Source organism: Indicator indicator, chromosome 25 (genome assembly GCF_027791375.1).
Source record: "Indicator indicator isolate 239-I01 chromosome 25, UM_Iind_1.1, whole genome shotgun sequence".
Classification (NCBI taxonomy): Eukaryota; Metazoa; Chordata; class Aves; order Piciformes; family Indicatoridae; genus Indicator; species Indicator indicator.
Genome location: NC_072034.1, coordinates 3,660,203 through 3,687,722, shown reverse-complemented (window position 1 = coordinate 3,687,722; position 27,520 = coordinate 3,660,203). Strand labels below are relative to the sequence as shown.

The 27,520-nt window shown below is 45.3% G+C and overlaps 1 protein-coding gene across 1 annotated transcript; it reads right to left on the bottom strand.

Moving 5' to 3' along the window:
- Nucleotides 1-134: 134 nt before the first annotated feature.
- Nucleotides 135-27,242, bottom strand: ALPK1 (alpha kinase 1). The gene is made up of 13 exons (XM_054392346.1): nt 27,122-27,242; nt 22,755-22,909; nt 12,856-13,054; nt 11,254-11,310; nt 10,139-10,228; nt 9,081-9,157; nt 7,601-7,696; nt 6,900-7,004; nt 4,489-6,478; nt 3,434-3,587; nt 2,354-2,516; nt 1,467-1,653; nt 135-746 (listed from the first exon to the last, which is right to left on the bottom strand). The coding sequence occupies exons 1-13, from the start codon at nt 27,240-27,242 to the stop codon at nt 526-528; spliced, it is 3,615 nt and encodes a 1,204-aa protein (XP_054248321.1). The 3' UTR covers nt 135-525.
- Between the last annotated feature and the right edge of the window lie 278 nt (nt 27,243-27,520).

Here is a 27,520-nt window from a genome sequence, read left to right as displayed (position 1 = left end):
TGTTCCAGTGAAAAGTACTTCTGTCTGTTTAGGTGGTTTGTAGCCACATAGACACACACCTCTGAACAAAACTGTGTTGATTTTTAGGCCACCCAAAACATCACCAATCATCCCCTGAAGCATTTACACAAGTTTCTGAAGATGTTACAGATGGTTGAAATCCAACTCTCTGCTTCTGCCTCACTCTCTTTCGTATTCCATTTCCAAAGAACAGATGGTGCCTTTCAGGCAGCCCTTCCTGGGTCTGACTGGATCAGAAGTTTACACAGCCTTGTGGTACATCTCTAACTGAATTTAGGAAGCTTGTTTCCTACTCTTCTTGTGCTCTTCTGTTAATTCCTACAGATGGCTGTAACAACACGAGGTTCAGACAGTAAACAAGATGGCAATGTGGTATTACCAGCCTGAATGCAAAGACCAGAACTTGCCAAACTCCTGCAGGTTATGACTGACCCAACTCAATCATCTCAGTGGCTCTGCTCTCACAAAGAAAATGTGCTCCTGAAGGTGTGAAGGGTGCCCAGCTTATGGCTCATTCTTTGTGTGACTGTCTTGAGTGAGCTCTACGAAGGGTCTTGTTAAGGAGAGGCGGTGACAGATTTCATTGCACTGCACATGTTGATTATGAAAGAAATAATAAATTCCTTTCTTCCCAAAGTTGGAATGTGAAATATCTTTGCTGTTCAGAGAATGAATCTGGGGGTCTGTGAGGTAGATGAGGCCTTTTCCGTTACCTGTCACCCAACCTGTAGAAGAAAGGACACATCTTGGTAGGGGACACCACAGCCTTTGTATTATTGTGCTCAGGACCATCTGCTTGACATTAATGCCCATTTTGCACTCACATCAGCAAAAGCAGAACCCTAAGAGGTACACAATGAATATTTAATGAAATTAATATCCCAAAGATACCTGTGTGCTAAAGGTCAAGTTTGAAAGGTTTTACTCTTAGCTTTTCACCAAAGAGCTCAGTTCTCTGCCAGCCAGAAGGGATCCTTTTTCTAGGCTTGCCAGTTTCAGGAAGGAGGAAGTCTGACAAAACATGCTGCCTCTTTGAGTGGTTCTGTTTTAGATGGTTCCACAAGACTGGTGTTGGTCTAACTAGATGCAGACCACTCCATGGCATGAAGCTGTGGCACACTGGGAAGCATGTGGCTTACATGCTCTTGCTGTGATGCAGTGGAGAAGGCAAAGCCATATCTGCACCTACCTCCCTCACTTTATGTCCTTTAGAGACAGCATGTCCTTTATATGGCATATTCTGCCCAGAAGGGTTGTGGAGTCTCCTTCTCCAGAGACTTTCAAGACCTGTCTGGATGCATTCCTGTGTGAACTACCCTAGGTGATCCTGCTTTAGCAGGGGGGTTGGACTCAATGATCTCCAGAGGTGCCTTCCAACCCCTACCATTCTATGATTCTGCAACATGAGAGGACGCATAAGGAATGAAGTTTGCTGCAATACAAACCTTGCAGATCAACAACAACATCTGTCCCATTGGAGAACTCATAGGAGAAATGGCCATAGGCCAGGCCATACTCTGTGGCTTTATACTCATTCTTGACCACCTTTGTGTTATTGGACAGCTTCACAAACTCCCCGAGGATGTAGGGCTCCACACTCACACATCCTTTAATGGTTCTGTCTTCTAGTATCTGAAAAGACAGCATGAATGGCAGTCAGGCCAGCAGAGATATGAAGGCAAGGATGATAAAGCTCCTCTAACTGAAGGTTGTTTTTCCCTCCTACAACTTCCCACCATGAGATATGGCAAGAGTCTCCATGTTAACCCGCTGCTGATTCAAAACAGAAGCTGTTTAATGAGGAGCTCACACTTAACTAGAACAAAGGGTGGACCAATATGCACTGGGGCTGATGAATCACAAGGAGGTCCTTTCCAGTCCTGTGTTTCTGAAATTCAGCATTGTGCAGAAAAAGCCTCAGAGTTCTCCTGCAGCAAATCAACTTGTCTGCAAGAACCTCACTTGGTGGGTTCTAGTGAGGTTTAAACATTTTCCAGTCTCAAAATGGGGCATTCTGCTGTGAAGAAGCCCCTGAAAATAGATGTTCACACAGTGTAAGATGACATAAAAGGCTGGGTAACTCCTGAGCTAGCTTTACAAGAGAGTTTCTGCCTTCTACCATGGCATGTTTTCTGCCAGTGCCCACATGAACTTGTAGGTCTGCAGATTAAGTGTCTTCTGTGCTGAAATGAGCAAAGGCAGCTTCCAGGGAAGATCACATGAATGAGAGCACAATCAAAAGGTGGCAAAACTGCTGGTATTTTAAAATCAAAACTGACTTCAGATACTCTTCTCATCCATTCCTTTGTATTGCTTAGAAGTCAGCTCTTACCAGGAGTACAGCAGATGGGATATAAAAGATTTGGGTAGGGACCTTCTGCTCATATAGCCTCTTATTGAATTCTGTCACGTAGTACTGGGCGGTCATTTGCCGTTCCACATCACTGAAATGGTGAAGAAGCTCTTTCTCCTCTTTATATTCTTTGCCAACATACCTAAACAAAAAGAGAAGAGTTTGGAGTAGCCAGGTTTGCAGCAGAGTGCACTTGTGATACAGTAACATCACCACAAAGCAGAGCTTGGCTGCTCAAAGCCCAGCCAGCAGTTGGTGATGGCAGTGATTGCAGTTGTGGGGTTATTTTTTTCTTTCATATTTCTCACAGGCATTAAATGCTGCATCAATCAATAAAATCTTGGGATGGGGATTTCATAACACCCATAAAGTCAACTCTTGGTCACTCTGAAAGGAAACCTGACTCAGAGGTACTTAAAACAGATGCATGGAATCACTGAATTTTGGTTGGCAAAGTCCTCTAAGATCATCAAGTCCAACCATCAACCCAACACCATCATGGCCACTAAACCATGTCCCCAGGTGCCATGGCCACACATTTCTTGAACACCTCCAGGGATGGAGATTCCACCACCTCCCCAGGAAACCTATTCCAATGTTCTTAAGAGATTAGAGATAGTGTTTTTAGAGATTATCCCAGCACAGAGAAAGGTGAGGTCAGGCCAAGACCTGTCATGAACAACTGAAAACTGAGATGGCTGTTAAAAGACAACAGTGAACCAGATTTTTCTTCCCAGAAATGACAAAGTAGGGAGTTACAGGGAGTGATGGGAAAGAGTGCCATACGGCCCAAGAGATTTGGGAAAGCCTTAAAACATTTCTGCAACAGAAAATCAGTCAAAATCTAACCATAGAATCACAAAATCTTAGGGGATTGAAGGGATCTCCAGAGATCATTGAGTCCAACCCCCACTGCCAAAGCAGGATCACCTTGGGCAGGCCACACAGGAATACATCCAGGCTGGGTTTGAAAGTCTCCAGAGGAGACTTACAGGCAGTTTTCATCCCTGTTTACACAGAAGACAACCCCCCTGTTTCAGCAGTTGGTTTGGTCAATACCTTCCTAGGCTTTCTTCCTGGTGCAGGAAGTGTATCCAAAATGCATTTCTCTGTTTCCCTTCCTTTGCCACGTTCAGGTAGTCCCCAATGAATACAGCTGTTTCCTGGCCTGTCCAGAGGCCTGATTTCTTGGAGTATTTTAAAAGCAGAGCAGCTACAAAAAGAAAACACCATAAGTAGAACAGGTAGTTCCTCAGGACTGCTCTAAACCTGTGCTGAGGGTTGACATAAGCAGCACCTAGGAGATAAGATATTCAGGCTCCTCTGAAAGCAAACTATGGGGCTGTGGAATATATGCTAAGAGGTATCTGGATGCAGAGTTGGATATTTTCTACTTAGGACAAAATTTGCTAAACAGGCTGGAGACATGCAAGGTGGGATAAGCCCTAAGTGGGTTTTACTGAGTGAGCTCAATGAGGCAGCTTATAGGGGTGTTGCTCCTAGCTTCTGTGTTTCTTAGTGTAGTGATCAAGTGTCTGCATGTTATGGATCTTATTTATGATTAACTTAATAATCATTAACTTAAACACACAATTTGCAGGGCTGAAATGTGACATTTAAATGGGTGACAAAATCTGGGTGACAAAATCTGGGTGACAAAACCAGAGACTCGATAATGAAGTAGAAAGGGCTCAGTGAACTCACACAGGGAATTCCAGCAGCCCAAGTTACCTCCTGCATGAAAGGATTGAAGCGGGAGGGACTGTGTGGGCTGGTGATGGGACTCTTCTCATTCTTGGTGAGCAGGCCAATCTCAAAGGATTCTTTGGCTTCAGACAAGTAGAACTTCCTCTTTTCTGGGGGACAGTCCTTGGAGTGACTATAGGACAGCCCATTGCCATGAAGCTGTGACTGATGTACACAAGGGTAAGGAGAAACAGGAGAAAATGGTTCAAGGGGGTGCTCTTCCATTGCTAAAATTCTTACACAGAGCTATGAAATAAGTCCTAACAAATGCTGACTAAAACACTGTGTTAAAAAGCCCAAGTCAAGACTGTTCTCCATGGGAGTACCTGTTGCTGTGTGAAAATGCCCAGCTCTGGGTGGAAACTTACAGTATGCTTTCCGAAGCTGTTTGGACTTAAAAATTCCAGTAGGCATCAGTCTCTGGACAAGCCAATTATGCTCTACTCCTGCCAGAAGCTGCACGTAGTCATCATCCCTCAGCAATCGAGCGTCAAGGATTTCTTCCTTCGTCCTCCCAGGCACAAGGACAAAACCACTTCCCCTGGTGTTCAGAAATGAACCTTCTGGAGACCTCTTGGGCATCTGTGCTGATTTGCACCACGAACTCAGAGATGAACTGGATTGCCTCTTGCTGCTCAGTATGTCCTGAGGCTCTTCCTCATCTTCTTCAGTAGTGGCACAGTCAAAGTGCTTGATTAGGGATATCTTTCCCCCTGAGGGCAATGCTGTTGGTGCACTGGGAGTTGCTTGATGCTTTGGAACTGATGCTGTAGGATGATTGTTAACTAAGTCTCCAACACTGACAAAATCAAATTCAGTGTCATCTACTGTTTCTGCTTGGGCATCAACTTCAGGCACTTGGAGAGCTCTGTTTCCCACCATGTCAGATTTCCTCAGCCAGTCGCTCCCTGAGGAGTCACTGGCCATTTTCTCCCCCATGCCTGTTGATACTACAGAAGCACCCCCATTTGTGGGGGGATGTGCCTCAGACGGGGTATCCTCTGTACTGTCTGCAGTTCCTCCTTCTGGAAGGACCCACACAAAGGCACCGCCACTACCCTCCCTGCCGCTGTCCTTGGTCCTGCAGCCCGAGGAGAACTTTGCCTTCTCCTCCTTCTTCTCGTCCTCTGGCCTGGAAGGCACAGAATAAGGGGTGTAGGGGGAAGGAACCACGTTGTTCACCTGCCCTGATTTCTCTCCCAAACAGCTCTTTCCACTGTGTCTTTCTTCCCACAGCTCTTCTCCACAACAAGATGTCTTCTCTACCAGAGGTGTATCTATCTCTAAGGAAGTCTGAGGAGATTTCCAACAGCTACCTAAAGGCTCTCGAGGAGAAGGATGCTGGGCTCGGGGAGCCAATGAGCATGAGTAGGCAGATTCTGTTGTGCAACATTGCTCCTCCACTGAGCCCTTTTCCTGCTGCTGCCCATCTCCAGGAGCCTCTTTCCTGCTGTTACAGTTCAGTTCCTCCCAGCTGGAAGAATAACTTGATTTTGACAGCTTGCACCAAGAGCTCTCTGAAGTTGTGGTTTGGCTCCTGTTTTGCCATCTGCTAAAACCAGGGTTTACATCATTTATTTCGATTTCTAATGGCTCAATCTCTCCATCAAAGGAAGTTTCCATCACATCAAGACCAATGTATTTATTTCTCTGGCCACTGAGTCTCTCTGAGGTACTTCCTGCTGGGGATGACTTCAGTGTTTTCACAGCCCCTTTCCTCTGGTACCCTGTTTCTTCAGTAGTATACACAGCATCTATGCTGTTGGTTTCTGTTCTTAAGGTTGTGATACAAATGCCCACCTGGGTCTCTCCTGGCACGGTTTTATGAATCCTGCAAGCCTTTTCAAACACTTCACATACTGACAGGTGATGCTGAGAATGCATGGCAAGGATCTTCTCAAAGCTGGCTGCCTCTTGCAGGATGGGTTTTTCCACTGTGTCTTTATAACTATCTGGAACATAAGACCTGGCATCAGAATTAGGGAAGCTTTCCACTTGAAGGCTCTTCTTCACAGATGTGATCAAAGACATGATCTCTTTGGCAAGAACTCCTTTCTCTTCCTCTGCTGTCACTGAAGTGCTGTAGGAATGCAGCTTTCCCATGGCTTCTCTGCATAGCTGACTCACCTCACGGAGCTCCTCACTCTCCCCATGGAGCCATCGATGCACGGTTGTGAGGCAGAAAGCAGCTTTAATGAAACTGTGGAGTTCCTGCTTGCTGGTGATGGGACTCTTCTCATTCTTGGTGAGCAGGCCAATCTCAAAGGATTCTTTGGCTTCAGACAAGTAGAACTTTCTCTTTTCTGGGGGACAGTCCTTGGAGTGACTGTAGGACAACAAACACACCCCACGGATGTTCTGGGAGGGGAGAAAGAGGAAAGAAGGAAATATAAACCTGAACCTCTGCCAGAGATAAATAAAGGGAGGAAAAATACTTTTTTTTCCTTGACAAAATTTGAAGCAAAGGTTGGCTCTCACTGCCTGCTGCTGTGTTTCTGGAGGAAACAATCTTGCTCTTTTTCCTTTGAAATACAGCTGACAGAAGAAGCAGCATTCCCAGATGGGCTAGCAAGCCCATCCTCTCTCTGTGGGCAGATATTGCTTTCTGCCCATCTGCTCAGTTTCTGGTTGCAGTTCAGAGCAACATACAGCACCCTACCCACAATACAGACACAATACCCTGTATGATGCAATGTTTGATAGCCAGATTAGAGCCAAATTTAATAGCCTGGAGTCTCTCTTACACAAATAATGCTTCAGAATGAAGACTAAAACTTACCACAGCTGTGAGGACAAACAGTGGGGTGTACTGGCTGTAGGCTGCTGCTAGTTTGCAGGCCTCAGCAGCTGCCAGTAAGCGATGGCTGAACTCTTGGAGAAGGCTCTAGTGAAATGAAAACAACAAGAAGGAAAACTTCATCTCAAACATTTTCTTTTCAAAGAGACTGGTCTACTTGGTGAGCAGCCTGTTATAATGAAGCAAGGCAGCTTGGGATTTGCTTCTTGTTTTGTAGGTTCCCTGAACTTTCTGAGACCTTTGAGTCTTGATAGGGTGAGATATCCTATCACAGAATCACAGAATCACAGCACTGGGTTGAAGGGACCTCTAGAGGTCATCTAGTCCAGCCCCCATGCAGTAAGTTTGTTGCTATTAAAGATCATATCTTGAATAACAACAGCCAGGTCTGGTTCTGCAGGAGCCTCTTAGCTCAGGTTTACCATGTGTGTCACATTCTGAGGCTATAAATGTTATCTCTATTACACAGACATACACATTCTTAATATTTGTTTTTTTCCTGAAGCAAAGCATTTTTCCATCTAGGTGCTAATGAAATTTGTCACCAGGAGCAATGGCAGTTTCTTCAGCTTGCTCAGCACAGGAGAGGAACTGGAGGAAGAACAAAGTGTGGGTTGATGTGGGACAACAACATACAGTTCACCTGGAGAATCTACATGCACAAATATGCAACCAAGTCTTACCAGGTCAATCTCAGCATTGGTTTTAAAACGTACATAATCCTTTTCATTCATGGAAGCAAAGATGTCTGCCAGAATACCCAAAGAAGTAGCAATTCCCTGAAGGAAAAATGGAAAATCATCATTTTCCCCTTTTGTTTTGAATAGTACTGCTCACAATAAAGTAGGTTGTGTGTAGATCACAGCAGAAAAACAAAACAAAACAAAACAAAACAAACCCACAAACACAAAAAAGGCAAACCAAACACACAAGATACAAAGAGAAGCACTGGTCAGAAATTCAGAGGCACCTTCTTGGTAGGGTTTTATTAATTCCAACTTGCAGGAAGCATAACCTGCTGGATACATATGAGTTTCCATGAGTGCCAACCATCCCTATTACCACTAGCTCTAGGTTTCAACTTAAACAGTATTGCTTTTTCCTTAGCATTACATTTACCAAAGCTGCTGTTTGTGACAGTAGAAGTTAAGTTTCATGATATTACCAAAAACATCATTAAACCCCAAATAAACAGAGGTGGACAAAAATCAAGATTTCTTGGTGTTGATATAGCTGGGATTTGCTTGTTTGTTTTTTCCTGGTAATTTGTAATTGGTTCTGCAGAATCAATTCAAAATAAGACATGAAGATGTAAAATATCAGACCTATGAACTTGCCAGCTGTCTGTCTCTCTGGAAGGTTTGATCTATACATGATAGCTACAGGTCTACCCAGCTATGTAGTTAAGAACAGGAGGTACCTGTATATTCCCACAAAATTCACTACACATCTTTGTTCCCATCAAAGTGTTCTGAGCTTGAGGTCAAACTTTAAGGAATGGCAGAGGAGAGGTGATGAGGTCTGGTTTTATGGTGGGCTACGATTACCAAACCCCTTAAAGCATCACCTTAGGACATGCAAGGCTTAGGTTCACATTCCTGTTTAGCTATGGACACATGGCATGACCATTGCTTTATCCACAGTGGGAAGATTAGTATGGCTAAGCCTCACAAAGGTGTTAAAGACAGATATAGTATCTGTTGCAAGATGTTCAGATACTGTAGTGCCAGGAACATCCATCACCTAGAACACATAGTTCAGTGAAGCTCAGCAAATAGACATGCTTGGTTACTAGCAAAAAAGAATTAGCCTTAGTCCTAATAAATAAAAAAATAAGGTCTGTGGCTGCATCCTGGGATTAGTAAGTCCTTGTCAGAGGCATTGGGACACCCAAGGTGATGGTTCACTTCAGATGATTCTGCTTAATGAAAACTATTCCTTTTGTTCCCCTGCAGGAAAAAAAAGGTGTCTGTAAGTCTGTGTACGCATGCGGAAACAGCCTGCAGCCCAGACTTCAGCTGGGCCATTTGTCCCGCCTGTTAACCTTGTCTGAGGAGCCTAGGTGAAACATTATTGCTAGAAGACCTCTCAGAAGTAAACAAAAGCTAATCTGAAATGATTATTAGATTGGTAATGATATCCTGCATGAAAAGGAAATCCCACCTTTTTATCTGGATGAGGAAGCTTGAAATATCCCACAATCGAAGCCCAAATCAACTCTGCTGCCTCATACCACATCCCTGAAATAGATCAGAAAAATAGTCCCCATTACAGATGGCTTTCAAGGGTTTATTTTACTCCTCCCTGAGTCAGGAGCTCTCAAACTGTGAGCAATCCCAAACCATGGCATTATTTGCTTTGGTGACACTGAACATTTATTAGTTTCTTTAGCTTTTGGCTGTGCACAAACATACTTTTATGCTCATAAAGGACTTCAACTCAGCAGTCAGGGAAGATGAAAAGTCACTTCAGAAGCATCAGATGAAGGCTGCTGGCTTCAAGCACCAAGGCCTGAATAGAGAGAGCCCATCATGCTGAAAAGAAGGGATTTTCTTGACTTGAGAGAGGAAATTGCTGTGATGCACCTGTGATAAACTACTGCACGCCTTTGGGAACAGCGACTGGGAAAAGTGTTAGCAAACATGAAGTAGCACAGGGGAAAAGGGAACATCATTTCAGAGTGAAATGGAAGTGGAAAGATTAGTAACAAAATTGTAATTTCTAACATGAAGGGGTGCTACAAGAAAGCCAGGAAGGGACTTTTTACAAGGGCTTGTAGTGATAGGAAGAGAGAGAATGGACTGAAGCTTGAAAAGGGCAGATTTAGACTGGAGATTAGGAAGAAATTCTTTACAGTGAAGGTGGGGAGACACTGCAATAGGTTGCCCAGGGAGGTTGTGGATGCCCTTCCCTGGAGGTGGTCAAGGCCAGGTTGGATGAGGCCTTGAGCAACCTGCTCTAGGGGAAGGTGCTGGAACTAGGTGATCTTAAAGTTCCTTCCAGCCTAAACCATTCTATGAATCCATTAATATGTACATGGCTCTAGGTCCTTGCCACAAACAGATGGGTGTACAGCTCCTCTTCTGCAGCTCTGTCAGAGGGCATCAAGCAGGTGTTGCACACAAGCTAAAACACTGACATAAGCCATTTTAAAGCTCGACTGCAAAGACAAATAAAGCAGGGGGAAAGCTTGAGCAGGCATTTACTGGAAAAAGCCTCACCAAGCTTCTGCAGAATCTGTCCCCTGATTTGTAAGCAGACTGACTGAACGAGGATCCTGTCGCTGTCCTGGGCATATCGCCAGGTACCTGCAGAAAGGGGGGGAACACTCAGTAGAGAATGGAAAGTGTTGCTGTCACTTTAAGCCTCCAAAAGTAATCTAAAACCCAGCAAACTGACAGGATTCTCCCCACTGAATTCAGCTGGTTACAGTCGGATAGGTGACAAAGGGACAGTGTGTTAAGGAATCTAAGTAGACAGTTAATGGGTATGTAGCCTGATTGACAGCTACACAGCAAAAGCAACCTCTGCTGTGAAGTAACCAAAGGTTACTGCCTGTAAACATTGTACAGAGTTCCACTAACAACCAGTTAAAAGGATGAAGGTGGGATATCTTTGCTGTCACCACTACATACAGCAGAGCAACAAACTTCCAAGCACTGGAAAAACTGAAGACCTCAGTACCTCGTGAAGATTAAAACAGAAGCTTGCACGTTAATGCAGTTACACCAAGCCTTTTGTTATCAAACCTATCGTGGATTTCAGAACAGAATATGAAGCACAATCACTAAGCTTTCTTAAGTTCTACTCCAATAGTGGCAGCTGCTACTTTGCTTAAGGTCCTTCTTGTATGAGAGTTTCACATGAAGAACAGACAAACAAAACCCAGAATAGGCTTTTAAAATTATCTAAATGTCATGGTTGTAGAGGAACCTGAACTTATTTATTGGCTAAATAAAGTCCAACTGAAGATATACAAGGCTGAATTAGGGACGTTTCAAACCAAAGCTGTAGTTTTCACATTTTAGCCAAGAATAGTGAAGAAAAGAGAAATATGATGGAAGGAGTCATTACTGAGGTCAGGTTGGCTGTATGTGAAGCTTGTGTGACTGTTAAAATTAATATCAAAAATCCCACCAAAACAGCAGCTAGAAATTAGAAAAGAAATAAATTTGCTACCCAGGGCAGTGGTGGAGTGACCGTGCCTGGAGGAATTTAAAAGATGTATAGATGTAGTGCTGAGGAACATGATTTAGTGGTGGACTTGGCTATGGACTCAATACTGAAGGTCTCTTCCAGTCACAACAGTTCTGTGATGCTATGATTCTACATACCTTTGCTCCATTGTCACTAATTAGGCTGCTGAGGATATATTCAGCTTTTAGAAGTTTACCTGATTAAAAAAAAAAAAAAACAACACAAAATTAATATAAAAATATATCATGTGGCATTCATCAGTGAAAGCCCCTGCAAGTTGGAATAGACATTGGAATAGGCATTGGAACAGGCTGCCCAGGGAGGTGGTGGAGTCACTGGCCATGGAGGTGTTCAAGAAACATGTGGATGTGGCATTTGGGGACATGGTTTAATGGCTGTGGTGGTTTAGGTTGAAGGTTGGACTGGATGATCTTGGAGTTTTCTTCCAACCAAAACAATCCTATGATTCTACGAAATTGTATTCTTCTTCCCAGCATTTTCAGTGTGTCCACACTTAGACTAAACTGTCCAACTAAGTCTTCCCTGAGTCAAGCTCTGGAATTCTTGCTATATTTCTGTACATGCTGCCCGTGGTCTACAGAGTGGTTTCAGTAAATCCACCCCAAGGAGAAAACAACAGACACCTCCTTTTTACGAGGGAGGCTAAGGCTGCACATTGGTTTCAGAGCAGACTTGAGCCCCTTGGCATAGGCAGGTGGCTCCAGACATTCATTTCTCACTCTGCTGCTTCCCATGCCTTGGGCTGCTGCAGGATTCAGATTCTAGCTTTTCAGAACCACCTTAAACACAGAATATATAGCCCAAAAATACAGAGAAAGGATGCAGTAAGCAACACAAAGTGGAGATTTTGCCTTTCAGCCCCTTGTCACACGGCTCAGAGGTTTTGTTGCGTGTCTGGAGTCACCCACGGCAGGCTTGATGGGCTGCAGGAGATGCCTCAAGGTCTAATTTGATCAGCCTGAGTCATGTTGAACTTGCTTTTTGTCTCGGTTCTCCAGCTGAATTCCAGAAGGCTGCTCCAGCCAGGGAAGCAGTGTAAGGGTTGGCTGAACTGGATCATCAATTGGAGTGTGCCAGGACCCAGACACTGTGGCAATGGGAGAAGTCCATGGCCACAATAAAAATGTCCATGCAGGGAACTGCAAAGCAAATATCCCTCAGCTGGAGTTTTCAGAGCAGGTTTGTTGGCTTTGCTTTTTTCTCCCCAGTGGGCAGACACATTAAAAATCCTTCAGGTGCTGCCCACCATAGGAATGATGGAATTTATCTTTTTTGAAATCAGGTTATCCTCGAGGGGTTGCATGCTTCATTGTTTGCATAGTCAAGTGGCCCCACTGATATATTAAAAACAAACGAAAAAAAAGCAGTTGGGACAGTGCAGAGAAAATGCTGGGATTCTAATTTACTTTTTGATGGCCCTTGGTCAGAAGGATAGCAATTCAGATATCCCTGTTTGAAACCAGCAGGGAAGATTTGTTAAGGAACAAAAGCTCCAATTAGTATTTTCCACACCCTTTCACAATTTTCTCTCCTGCTTTTGCTTCTGAAACCCTTTATCCCAGCCCCTTTGTGCTAGTGAGAGGAGCTGGGAGGGCTCAAGGGGGCCGGGAGTGGGCTGTACTCGGGGCCATAGGCACGTCATCCCCTGAAAGGGATAAAGTGTCTTCTTCAGAGTCAAGTAGCAACTAATTGGGCTTGAGCTGAGGAAAGAGAGCGGTACCTGTGTTGACAGAGAGGCGAGCCTGGCGGATGAGCACCTGAGGGCTGATGGGTGTGCTGGGCTGCAGCTTGTGCAGACCCTTGGTGATCTGGAGAAGTTCTCTGGAGGCGTCGATCCAATACAGGAAGCGGTCAATCAGGAACACAATAGCTGTTGCCGTTACACAGTCCTTGACCATGATGGAGGCTTTCAAATAAACCTGCAAAGAATACCAGTGTCGTGGGGCAGCCACGGAGAAACTCATCTCCCAAAGGCTTTGGGAACTGTCTCCAGAAAATATTCAGCTTCAGTAACCTACTGTCCACCTACCAGTTTAGAACAGATGGGATCGTAGTTAATTAGTCACTGTAAGGTGGCTACACGGCTTTACAGAAAGGATTAGGAAAAAAATTATTTCCTGAAATGGTGGTCAGGCATTGGAACAGGCTGCCCAGGTTGGTGGTGGAGTCACCATCCCTGGAAACGTTCAGAAAACATACAGACATGGCACTTCAGGTTATGGTTTAATGGCCATGGCTGGACTTGAGGATCTTAGAGGTCTTTTCCAACCAAAACAGTTCTATGATTCTAAGTACTGAACATGTCAAGAAGCAAATATTCATTAGCAATTAAAAAGCTGTCTCGAAAATTTCTACTCACTTTATAATCTTTATGTTCCTTTTTGTATTGATGGATACAATGGAGAAACTCTGTGTGGCAGGGATCAGCTAGGATTTATTCTAACCTCTAATTGTGGCTATTCCTGACCACGTTTCTATTTTTAAACTGATTTTGTTTGAACTGTAGATATCAGCCCTGGTGGGTTTTTTTTTTTGGCCCTTCTATTTCAGCCTTCCTGAAAAATTTCTCTTTGGAACTGCATGTTTTGGTGGTCAGTTCCTGAGTTTAAATCCTGCCCAACAGATTATAAACAGTAATAAAAGCAAGTTTAAAAGGGAGACATGAGTCTGGGAAGACTGGAAAAGGTCAATGCAGCTATTGTCCCAGGTGGAGCTCAAGCCATCCACTCCTTTGTACACCACAAACAAGCAAACAGGCCAAGAGTCTGATTCTTTTTTGCCCTGCAGGTCATCTTTAATGACTATTAAGTCTGTATGGGCTCTCTTGGATTCCCACAGTGGTTGAACCATCACACCAATTTGAGGAACTAGCCAGACAAAGCATGCTGTTAAGAGGACAGAAGGCCAGCAAAGACTGCCATGAGGAGGTACACATCTTCATCATGGTTGCAGAAGTCCACATACACCTGGGGACATCTACTGAAAACCAATTCCTTCTCATGGTGGGTAGAGGTTGATAATTCCTTGCCAGTGGAACAAGGACATGTTTCTACACACCGACATTCAGGTGATCTCCTTTTTAGAGTTTTGTGGTCAGGATGGGGATGATGGCATCCTCTTATTGTTTCCCTGGGACAGCTGCCTGAACTACAGCCATCAGCTGTAAGGAAAGCCCCATCTCTCCAGCTATGGAAGCTCATGGATGCCCTGACCTGTCTGGTTTTTATGGCCACTTCATGCTGCCTCAGAAGGCCCAGTTTCCTGCTGCCCAGCCTGGCTGGAACATGTGGGAGCTGGCAATGGTCGAGGATTGCTTTCTGATGTAGTCAATCACAAGAGAAAGAAAACACCTTCAACCATAGAAAGCCTCCTCAGAAAAAGGATGTGTTTCTCATCTTATTCACATCAGTGAGTAACTCCACTCACACCAGAGTAAAAGCAATGCAGGGGAGGGAGGATGGGGCCCTATAGCATCATCAGAGGACAAGAGACTGCCAAGAGAACTGTCCAAATCCCCACTAAAACATCATGTTGCCAACTCTCTCCCATTTTTGATTTAGCACCAGCCTCCTTCTCCTGCCCTCCTGGTGTAAACGCAGAAGCAGAGGCATCTGCTTTAGGCACCACTCAGGCTTCTTGGACTCCTCCCCAGCTTTATTTCTATTCCCTTTGCTTCTAGCTCAGAGCCCCACAACCTGACAGCAAGACTCCTCAATCCTGATCAGCACAGCCACCCTCTGAGGAGTGCCCACATCAAACTGCTTGGAGAAGAGCCTATGGGATACAGATGAAGGCAGCTTGCAGATCTGAACTGTCCCAAGCACTTGCTCACTTGTTCACACTTCAGCCAGGAGGATTTGGATACATTTCCTTTCTCCTTTTTTTTTTTTTTTTCCCTGAGCCTGGCTTGGGCTTTCTAAGAGGATGGTACTTGAAAAGGATTCCTGGAGGCAGGCACGCACAACTCTGCTTGTGCTGGCCAACAATGGAGGAATCCCCCTCTCCAAGCACCTGTAAACTGACACTGCAAACCAGCCATTGGAAATGCTCATCAACAGGCCATATATTTAAGCACAGAGCATCGCCTAATCTATTTTTTTTCCTTCCCTTCTTCCTTTAATAGATGGGAGCACAAAAGCCTGAGAGAGGGTGACCTACCAAACAAAAGAGCCTTTCAGTTCCTAGGAAAAGTAGACTTGGAGGAGGATGGAAGGAATCCAAGTGGCCCTATTATTTCCACTTGCACTAATTAGACATTTTTCTGTCAGCTATTGAGCACTGCTGAGAGGCCAAACTCACTGAATTCATTTCTAAAGTGTTTACAGAAGTTTGCATCTGTTTGTGTCTCTTCAGGAGGAAAATAAGCACTTCAATAGCATTGTGGAAAATCTAAACGAGGCATCCCATTCTGAAGGGCTTGGCAGTCTTGCAGCTGCATAATTTAACTCTCCGCTCAATGCCCAAGCCTCTTGTGTCCCTCTCCAAACCCAAATGGACAAAAAACGGAGAAAAGTCAAAGCAGGGAGAGAAACTGGGCGATTTTTTTGTTCAAAGGCAGGGCTGCATGCTGTGTGGCACACAGCAACACAAGGTTCGATGTCAGCCTTTGCAGTGCTGTCCCCTCCCCATCCCGAGCAGTACACCAGGAAATTCGTAGCCGCTGCTTTCATTCCCTGCCAGCTCGTGTGGCTGGAAAATTCCTCAGCACCTACAGCTCTTGCAGAGGTGCCAGGCACGCACCCAAACCACGCACCAACACCCTCCCCAGGCCACTTTGAAACGAACCAGGGCAGCTCCCTGTCACCCAGCCCAGCCCCGGGGAAACTCCATTGACATCCAAGTTGTCACAGCCCACCCCAACACAATCAGCAGCTCAGCCAGGGCTCGCTGCAGCCCGACACTTTGTTCGCATAGTGGGGCTGGTGTCCTAAACAGATTTACTCACTCTCTTTATGGCTTTAAAACTGACGTGGGCACATCTACAAAGAGAGAAAGAGAGAGAGAGGGAGAGAAAGAGCGAGGTGGGTGCAGACTTTGTTTTCACATCTGTGTCCATGATGTGAAATGCATATGTCTAATTGAGTTTAGGGCACAAAGGGAACCTCGCGGCTGGGAAGTGGAATCAGGTGGTGAGAGAATTAAATTTGCACCAGATTTCTATACATGGACCATTGGGGAAAATGCAAAACAGCCCTTTAGTGAAGGGGTTCTTTCCTTAATGGTGCTGAGTGGGAGGGTGTGCTGTTTGCATGGTTTCCTGCATTAGTGGGTTAGCTCCTCCTCGCACCAGGGCTGAAGTTTGGGTCCCAGCTTTGGGTTCAAAGCCACGACGCCTCCTTTGCATTGACAATGGAGGCTGCTCCCAAGAGAGGGGAGAAGCTCAGAACTGGGGCCATCTGGCACTAGGACTGGCAGGAAAGCGTCAAAGGGAAATTATTGGTGCATAGTAAATGAGGACGAGGAGGAGGGGAAGAAAGTAGGGGAAAATCTTTATGTGGCAGCTGATGTAAGAGGAATTACAAGCCCAAATAAATGAAATATTGATTTAATCCACTCTCTCTGCCTTCTTTATAAAGAGAAGATCCCGGAGGCAATCCCCCTTGCCCCAGCCTGCGGGCTCTAGAGGGTCCCCTTTGGAAAAACACCTCAGCAAGCGGCAAGGTTAGAAAGCAAGGGCAGGAATCATTGCATTTTCAGGGTGTCTCTGCAGTTTTGCAGACACTCTGGATTTCTACTTTTGCTTATCTCCATTTGTCTCAGACTTACGCAGTCTTTGCCTCAACTGCAACTGGTTTTGGGGTTTAAAATCTTAAACCCCAAACCCAAAAGCAGCCCACAAAGACTTTCTGATTCTGTGCATGAGGCAGGAGTTTCAGCAGCGTGTCCACCCAGGTGCTTTAGTTCTCTCCCAAGCACTGCTCCTAGTTAGCACTCCACTGAACCCTAACAAATTGCCCAGTTTTCTTTCCCCCTCCGTTCATCCCCTGTCAGATTAAACAGAGAATCACAACACCAATGGATTTGGCTGAAGTCTTTCACCCTTTTACCCCACGCACTGTTAGCAAAGCTTGTCTTTCCAAGACACCAAAGCTGCTGTCACTGCACGGGACTTCTCTATCAATCCCTGCCTTTCAGCTGGCAATCAGAGCCCACTCCACAAATAACAAGGAATTAAGCCTCCTACCACCTCTGGGATGGGCAGCAGAAAGCGTGTCCATGAGGTGCAGGCACACTTGAACCTCAGGGCAGTGGAGTTGGGCAGTAAATAGCTGCAGAGTGAGGAACAAGAAGCTCCCAGACACTTCCCTCTCCACTCAGAGCAGCGGAGAACCCCATTTAGTGGCTTCAGCTTCTGAAGCTGTTAATTAGCTGAAGTTATTCATCCTGAAGGCAACAGAGAGTTGGGTGTTTATATTCAATGGCAGCAGCATTAGGTCCATTATTAGCAGCTCAAAACACTACAGAATGGGTCAGGCTTTTACAACTGACCACATCTTCTCACCAACTGAGAAAGTACCAGAGGGGGAGTCCCTGGGGGCCTTGTGTATCTGAGAAGGCACCAGGGGCTTGGCGATGCAATGAGCTGCAGGACTATCTGGTCTTAATTCTTACCAAGGAGAGCTGCAACAATCATTTTGTGTCCCTGATTTGTCCTGCTGTGCTCAAGACCCAGACTATATCTAAACCATTCTGGCAATTCCCTGTGGTACATTAAAATTCTCTTTTGAAGGGATATTTTAATACTAAAAAATTGCTAAATGCCAGTCACAGAACCCTCCTGAGAGAGTGACATCAAGGTCATTATAATCAGCTAAAAATCCCAAAGCCTGTTCCCTAAATCTGTGTCCTCAAAATGTCAGTTCTGTTAGGAATAGGTTTAATTTGGAAGGAACTCACAGCAGTCTCAGTAACACAACATTTAAAGTCTTTTTCAGGGAGGAAATACTCCATGAAACTGCACCTGAGAGGGGGAAATCCCACTCCTGATGCACAAAGTGAATCAACAACCTTACAGACCCCCTGGATCAGACTTCCTATTCTTTCATTTGGTGCTCCACATACATTCTGCTGTCATTTTCCCCCACGTGCAGCTAAAGACAGAGGTGCTGGCAGCAACCTGGGCAGTCACCTTGGACAGCTGAAGGATCTTCGATACTTCTCATTTACAAAGTGTCAGAAATTGCACAGTTAAGGGAGGCTGGGGTGCCACAGATTCCCTCTTGGGCTGAGCTCACAGCCATAGCTCTCCCTTGCACCACTCTTAGTTTCACTGGGATCACCCAAGAAGAGCTCTTATGAGGCAGGTAGCAAAAGGTCAGCCTGAACAACCAAGATCCCAGGGCTGCAATTTAGGGCTTTAATTCTCCTGTTACCACACCAACAGTTAGAAGGAGGAGAAAACTAAATCCTCAGCCCCCTCCTTTAGTTCTTTTTCAAAGGATCCCAGCTCTCAAGTGCCACACACACACCCCTAAGGGTAGTTAGGGAATGTCCCTCGGATTGATTTCCCTAATGGCAATCGATCAGCATGTAATTAGCCAAGGGCTGCAGGGCCTTATTTTCTACTCTTTTCAATATTCCCAGTAAGTCCCATGGGATTCTGTGCCACTAGGACCAGGATCCATGCGCCCCCATCCACAGGATCAGCCTGCACAGCTCCCTGCAGAGGGACCTGCAGGAAGGCTACTGCTGGGGGCTTTCCTTTTGTATTTGCACTGTACCTGATCCCCAGACCCTCATCCATCCATGGCTGAATGCCTGAGCCTGGCTGCAGGAACTGTGGATACGTATGATAAAAGTCAAGTGAAGCCCCACACCCTTACAATGGCTCTGATCTTGCAAAAGAATTACAAAATTAAAATGTTACTGTGGTGTCAGTCATCCTACTTGTGTGCACTGAATGGTCCTTCAATGAAACCCAGCACAGGGTTTGTGGGATCACAGCCTATGTGAACATGGGCATGTTGCCCTCTATTGGCTGGTCACAGAGCAAGAAGGTGATTTCCATCCCCTGGGATAGTGACGATCTGCAGGAAGGGTAATCCCGGGCAGCCTCCCTTTTGGATCTGCAGTCCCAGTCTAAACCCCACAGATGCACACCCTTCAGCATCTTTGTAGCCTGTGCTAGACTCTCTCCAGTAGTTTCCTGACTCTCTTGAACTGGTGAGCCCAGAACTGGACCCAGTTCTCCAGCTGTGGCCTCACTAGGGCAGAGCAGAGTGGTTTGGTATCACCCTCAAACCTTACTGCAGATTCCCACCAAAGAGGCTGCAGGATGGCCTTGGTTTGATAGCCAGCAGGGAGGCTTTCTTAAAACCTGCCAGGGAAACGTGGAAAACAGGATGTTGAGCTTGGCAGTGAAAAAAAAAACAAACAACAAAACAACCCAAACCCCCAAACTTCAACTTCTGTAAGACACAGAGATTCTGTAAAACCAGAAGTGCTGCTTTGCCTCAAGGACTGCAGTAAATTCGTTGCCTTAAAATCCCCATGGAGGTTCAGTAATTTCATCTAGACATTTAGAAGTTTAGACTGACTATTGGGAATATTTTTTGTCCTGAAAGAGTGGTCAGGCATTGGAATAGACTGCCCAGGGAGTTGGTGGAGCCACCATCCCTGCAGGGCCTCAAGAAACGTGTGGACATTGCACTCAGGACATGGTTTGATGGCCATGGTGGTCTTAGGTTGATGGTTGGATTCAATGACCTTAGTTTTGGTTTTTCCAACCAACACAATTCTATGATCTAGTGGAGAGAGAGAAGGGAAAATAGAGAAAAGTTTGTGTACATTTCCAAAATCTGCCCAGAGCTCCCACTGAACCAAGGCTGCAGCAAGTGAGTAATGAGGAAAGCCCCTACTCTCTGTCCCCACCCCAGGCTGCTTTAGCTGAGCCTTCCAGCCTGCAGCAGTAATGAGCATCCCACAGCAAAGCACAAGAGGGGCACTTTAAAAGGGTGCAGGTGGCTTCCCCTTCTTGATGTGTCAAACCAACACACAGCCACCAGCCTTGGGTATCCTACTTCTGAAAGTGCAACACTAAGGCAAACCCTTGAAGCCAGAGCTTAATCCTCTTACTCATTGCACTGGTCTCCTGGAGCTTTTGAGCCTACTCACAGAGTAAAACATCCTCGTGGTGAGCCCTGGTAGGCAGCTCTGCCTCCTTGGAACACCACTGGGGTGTTATGGTAATGAAGTGCCTTTCATTGAGGGATCTCAAAGCACTTTTTAAATGTAATGAATTACGGTTTATGAGCTTATTCTAAGCATGGCAAATTAAAATAAACAGAGATGAAAAATTTTAAAAGCTTTTTTCTGAACAATCAATCCACAAAGACTTGGTTTGTGGTTTTTTTTTTTCCTCCAGGGAATTAAATTATTCTTCTGTCCCTCATGGAAAAAAAAAAAAAAAGAAGAAAAAAGTTGCTCAGACTTTTATCTTTCCTCATCACACTGTAATCAGTTCTCTTCAGTCACATTCCCCCCTCGCCTCCCCAGCTTTTTATTCAAAGAACTGAAGCAGCCTTGAAATTTTATTAAAAAAAAAAAAAAAGAGTAGGGTAGGGAGAAGGAATGGATGAAGGGAAAAAAAATCCCTTTTCCTGACTAATACTAATAATACAGGTCAAAATGTCAGTCTATCTACAATTAAATGGAAAACAAAAAAGGTTTTCCCTTTTTCCCATGGTACAATGACACTGGAATATAAATTACCAAGGAAGATGAAATAATACTTCAAAGCACATGGGGAAAGGCAGCACAACGTTCACAAAGTATTTTCAACCACAGGATGGAACATTGAGGACAACAGCAACCAACAGACTTCAGGGGGTGTGGGTGAATAGTCTAAAACTAGCATGAGGCAGGATTTTAGGTCCCTATAGTCTGTGACCCCATGATATGCTTTGTTTAACAAGGGCAGCTGCAGTTATCAACAGATGTTTCAGCAATAAATAATTGGTATCATCTCAGAAAAGATCCATCTACCTGGGGAGAGGGCATAATGCTGCAAACACTGCTCCACTATTACAGCCACATTAATCTCCCATCTAGCCAGGTCTCTCAGGGAGTTTACTGCAGGTGTTTGTCCTGGGAGAGAGCAGACAAACGCTCCCAAGTTAGGGAGCCGCGCGGGGATTGTAAAGGAGGTCAACCTCCGCCATAAATTTCTGTCTGAGGCCACACACACCAAAGAGAAAAAGAAAAGAAATACCCCAAGCGAATTCAGTGTCCCTGCAACTGGGGATGTTGGGGCTGACACCTCCCAGCTCTGGTTTTTCTGAGCTTCTCATTGCTAGTCAAAGCCATTGCTGTCCCCAGACAAAATCTGCTGGACTTACTTGGGCAGGGCACTCTCTGAAGCAGGTAGAATCTCCTGGCCACCTCGGAGTTAACAGCAGTTTTGCAGCTGGGATTTCAGCAGGGATTTCAGCTCCCCCACCCTGGATTTTCAGGCCAGACTGCCCCTTCCCATGAGGAATGGGACTGCGTTTGCTTCAGACATGAACCATATCAAGCAAAAAAATAAAAAAACCCAACCACCAGAACCTCTCCAAACTCATCTTTACATGTGTCCTGCCAAAGGATGCTCATTAGCTTAGATATTGTGTTTGTCATTGAAAAGGAGCCTTCTGCTACATGTCTGCCAAGCCTCTGAAAGAATCAAAAGAGCTAAAAGCAGTCCACTGTCTTGCTGCTCTCTAATTTTTAAGCTCAAACTCATTTGGATCTCTAAGAACCATTTGGATCCTGTAACTCCTTACACAGCCAAGTATCCTTCACTCATCAGAGGAAGGGACAAAGCAAGTGTCCAAACTAGCCTGAGCTGAGCAAGAAAGTGAGCAGAAAGGGCATGAATGCAAAGACATCACTGCATGTTTCAATGACCAAGACAGTTGTTCTCCAAGGTGCTCAATGCATGGGCAATCCCTGTATACCTCTAGATGAGGCACAGCCATCGACCTCTACTCTGCAATGTTATTGTCATTACTCTTTGGGCACTTTTTTCCTCACAGTGGTAGCCAAACACTTGGACACACTCAAAACTTCATCAGATGAATCCATTTTATCTTCCCTGCACTGGCATAGCAGATAAAGCTGCAGGTGCCAGCAAGATGCCCAACCAGCCTTGCATGGTGTTGCATAGCCATGAACTGTGAGCTCTGGAGGTAACAGCCCAGAAGCCTGACCCCACAGCAGAGCTCCTACCAATCTTACAACCTTGCCTTGGCTGCAGTGGCAGCGTAGGGCAGGACTTTCCTTCTCTTGGAAGATGGCAGTTGAGCTACCTCACAAGGAGGAAGAAACAATGTTTCACATGTGTTACTTCAACTTTAATGAAAATAACCAGAAACTATACGTAGCTTCTGGGTCCCTCTCTTCTCTGAAGACCAAAACCAAATAAAAGTCCCATCTCTGCTTCAGCCTTTTGGCTGCTGTGAGCAGCTCCATCCCACCACAGCCTTGCTTACCTCTGCTTGCCAAGCAGTTCCTCACCCACTGCTGCCACTGTGCAGAAAAACAAGGCCCTAAATGCACAGGTGGTACAACCTACAGGGGCTCTGTGCACCCCCAAGCACCTCAGTGGGATTTTTTACACAGCAGGTGTGTTGAACTTCATACCAGCAGATCAGGGAGCCTCGCGCTGATCATATCTTGCAGGTTTGTTTTGTCTTCTGGGCCAAGGTCTTGTTTGTATTGCCACTTCTCTGGCACAAAGGGCCACTTCATTTCTTTTGCCTCCTCCAGAAGAGTCCTCAAGTCCTCAGGAAGCAAAGCTGAAAAGGTCAAAGAGCAGGTAAAGATATTGCAGCAAGTTCAGCTGCAACACTTATGAGAGCACCTACCCTGCAAAAAGCACACCTCCCCTCCCTCTTGGACCTTCTCCCAGTTGCTACCAGCTCTGACCAATTGCCACCAGCTTCACTGGGAGGGAAGGTGAGCCTGCCTGTCATCAGTCACCCTTGGCTGCTCTGCCCTGCAGGTAAATGGGAGCCACCAGCCATTAGAAAGGCTTTTAGCAGGAAGTCACACCGGCTGGTGGTTGCCTGAGCGTGAAGAGCTACTCCAAGACAGGAGGTAACCTGTTCCCCTGTGTGAGGAGAGGACTCCTGGCAGAACAAATGGGGCCAACAGCACAGAGGACTTGCCTCCCTTGTTCAGGGCTTGCTGGTGACAGTGGCAGAGCCACCTTGAAAAGCCACATCCAAACTGGGAGGTAAAGCAGTTAGACAAAGCTCTAGAAGGATATGGTGAATAATAGGCATATGCTTTGGAGAATGATTGTTTGACTGATAATTCAGTTTAAAAGCTGTGTTACCCAACCTCCTCTCAAAGCAGTCACTGTAGATTAAAAAGAAGTTAGGAGAAGGTGCCCTTGGTCCAGACATGCTCCTACCCAGGCATGGCCAACATGAAGCTGCATGGAAATTCCAGTTCTCACACCTTTCACCCAGGGGCTTCCAAACCATGCCCAAAGCACTGGAAAGGCCAGGCACAATGGACTCATAGTACAAGTATTTTTTAAAGTTCTTCCAGCTCTCACACCAGGCCTCTCATCCTCCAGCAATGTGCCAGAGCTTGCAAGGCAAAAGCACAGTTTGGCCCATGGGCTGACACTTCCTCAGCCTGGCCTTTCTCGTCACATAACCATTGGCTTCAGCTGGACCTCCAACCTGACCAAACTAAAGACACAGCTGCTAGCAGGAGCACACAGCTCGAGATCTGAGCTTGGATTTGTCCCTTCCTTTCAGCTGCAGCCCACACTTTCATTTTCCTTGGAAGAGGGGTGAAGCTGTGCTGTGCTAACCACTCGGCTGGGCAGACTCTAAAATGGCCAATGAAAGTGGATTAACAAGGATTATTGACCAGATGGGGTTAATGGTGATCATCAGCTGCAGATCTAGACCCTTCTGGCCATTAATCCCCACAAAAAAAGCCCTACTCAGAGACCACTTTAACGAGGCAGTGCAATAAATGTATGACTACATATTTTTTAATCAGTCCTTTAGGGAATGACTGTAGAAAAATCACTAAATTACTACATGAAAAGTCTATGTCATGCTCATATCACAGTGCATTCACCAGTACAGTTTTTTCCAGGAAAAAGTGGGAAGTTGGATATTTAAGACCCCTTTTTCCAATGAGTCATCTTTAAAAAGATAATCACTTTGTCTAATCCATATTTTCTCACTTGTTGCAATTCTGGACATGCTGCCCATTACCCATCCCAGCTTCACAAGCAGCCACATTTCCCTGCCCTTCTGAAGTGGTGTCTGGTGGGGCTCAGCCCTTCATGCTACAGCCAAGTGGCCAAGTCCTGGCCATGGTGGTCATTCTGTGGGAAGGTGGATGGAGGGGAAAGGAGGTTGTGCTCCCACCCTTACATCTCTCACTACAAAAATCAGTGCAGGAGCAGGGACACACATCTCATCACAAAGAATGGAAAATGATGGACAGAAGATTTTACCCCCTCATGTAGGAGGAAGAGTAAGCTTCCCAAAATCTTTTCCAAAGGAAGATGGAAGGGGCCTGAAGGCAGTCACAGCAAGCACTTTTCCTCATCTGATCCCATCAGACAGCTATGAAAATAACCAGTGGGATTACATGGCTGTTGGTGTTCTCTCTAAAGCATATAGCTACTGTTGCTATATACTGTTGCTATATACTGTTGCTGTTTTCTGGTTCCTACTTTCCAGTACTTGGTGCACTAAAGAACAAAGAATACATCCACTGGTGACATCAACCAGTTGGGAAGCTGATGTGAACAGTCCTGAAGATTTCAGCTAAATCCAACTCCCAGGACTAGAGTGTACGCTTTTAACAGAGCTCTTCTCACCACAGGCAATATAAATTCATTAATTAATGAAGGCTGAACTGGCACAGAAGTTGATTGGAACGATCTGCAGTCTAAAAAGAAACAAAAAAGCTCTCCAGACCCATCTAACACCCGTTTATATGTGTTTGGCTCTCAGTTCCCCCTGCGCCTGGTCTGAGAAAGCTGGGGCAAACAAAGGCAGCCCCGGGAGGAGAGGGGGGCAAAGAAGCCCCCTCCGCCCCTAGGCTGGGAGGGTCCCCCCGAAGCCGGGAGCCGACCTGCGAGGCCCTGCCTTACTTCCCCGGGCAGAGAGCCCCAGCAGTTATTAATGTCGCTGTCACCGCCCCGCTGCTGGGTATTTTTCTTTCAGCTGATGGGAACACGGCCCTCGGAAAAGCCCGAGCATCACTTCAGGCTCTGATCGCCCATTTCCTGAAGCGGTTTACCTGAAGGACCATGTCTAATCGAGTGATTATAAGGGCACTGATTTACCTTATCTGGAACTAAACTGATTATTTCTCATACTTTGTGGCATTTAATAGGAGAAAAGGAGGGAGGAGGATGAGGGGGGGAAAGGGCTACCTGATTAGGAGCTCAAGAGCCTATTCTGAGAAGCCATAATAAAACTTAAAAGAATTTGTGATGAGGAAACAAAGTAGCCTTTGTTGAAAACAAAACAAAACAAAAAGAGAAGAGAAAAAAAAAATCTTCTAGTATCCATAACAGAAACTTACACACCACCCTGCACTGCAAACAGACTTAGGTGCTTCAGAAAAAGGCAGCTGACCTCCCAGCAAGAAAAGGGATGGTCAGAAAAACATATTCTCAACGGCTCTGCTCCCGGAGACAAACAAAGGATTTTAGAGATCAAATTAACGTTAGGGCTGAGGCACTCATGCAAAGCAAAACTAAACATTATTAACACCAAACTGGAAAGCAGGCAGATGTGTCACGCAAAGGAAAGCCTCCACATGAAGAGAGAGGGGTTTCTGGGTTTTTGTTAATGCCTTTGTTTTTTTTCCCCCTCCCCAGAAATTTCACCTTTATCTGCTACTACATTCTTGTGTAATGATAAAAGTTATTTTTGCATGTGGCAGAAGGAGCACATAACCTCCCTACCCTGTGCTAAAAAGGTGTCACTCAAACAAGTTCAGCAATTCAAATGTGGCTTTTATTTTGTGACTGAAAAAGCTGTGGCAATGAAGTTATGTAGCCCTCTGGAAATGTGAACCTAGGGGAAACTGAACCCAGTGTATTACACCCTTCTGTGTTTGAAAAGAAGTGGATTTCCACTGGAATTAAGACATAGAACCAGAGAATTATAGGATCATAGAATTATAGATTCAGAGAATCTGGAATTAAGACAGAGAATTATAGAATCAGAGATTCAGAGAATCAAGGATTCATAGAATCACAGAATCATAGAATTGTTTTGAAAACTTTGGAAAAGACCACTGAGATTTACAAACCACTCTCAAAGCACCAGGGCATGTAGTGGGCAACACCAAAATAAATGCTGGTTTTCCAGCAGGTAATATCAGTGTTAAAACAGATGAAGAACCCTCTATTACAGCCCTCATTAAATACTCCTTCCTTTCCTGGTTATTTATTCCAGCCATTAGCCAGCATGGATTTTCTTTTCAAGAGGGATATTGCAAGTTGTTTTGTTTTATTGTTTTTTCCTTTGGACACCACTTATAGAGGTCACACACATTTTACAAGATAAAGATTCAGGTAATGAGCTCTTTAATATATGAGAAGAAGCTGACAAACAGAAAGGGCCCTCCCCCAGTTCCTGTGAAAGGAGAGGAAATATGTGCCCTTATTCAGAAGTTGCATCCTTTTTTTTTTTTTTTCTTTTCTTTCTTTCCTCTTTTTTTTTTTTTTAATAACTGAAATTTATGTGCATCAGCAAACTTTTGGGCATTGTTCTCCCCAAACTAAACTGTTCCTTACAGCCTCATGTTTACTGAAGCCTAAAATTAGAACTGACAGCAATTCACTTCAACAAAGTGGACTTCTTTCCCTGGCTGCCTGTAGCCCACATCCCATTCATGGCCTCGAAATCCAGGCATCTCTTGACACTCATCTGCCAGGAGAAGAAGAAAAATAGGGCAGGGCTGAGGGCTGGTGGCTGCCGTCATGGTCCTGCCACCTCTCCTGGGGACCTCACCTTGGCATTGCTGGTATTGTTGCTGATCTTCTTCTGCCGTGCCAGGCTGTGCTGACAGGAGAGCATCCAGAGCTCGCTTGCACTCCTGCAGCAGCGCGGCGGCGGCGGCTTGATTATTCATGAAGGCTGATCCCGCTCGGCTGTGAATTGGGTGTCCCCGGGTGCACGGTGATCAATTACTTAAGAGAAGACACGGATTCTAAATGAAAAGGATCCCTTCAAGGCTGAGGTACCTGGTGAACAAAGGAGGGGGAAAATGATTAACTAAAGTATCATCAATTATCTGAAAGGCTCAAGCAGGGAGAAATAATAGGGGAAATACATGAAAATACATGACAGCCTTGGAGCTGTCTGCAAACCCTGGAGATTAGAGGAGTGTGTGAAATGACTGCAGGGTCT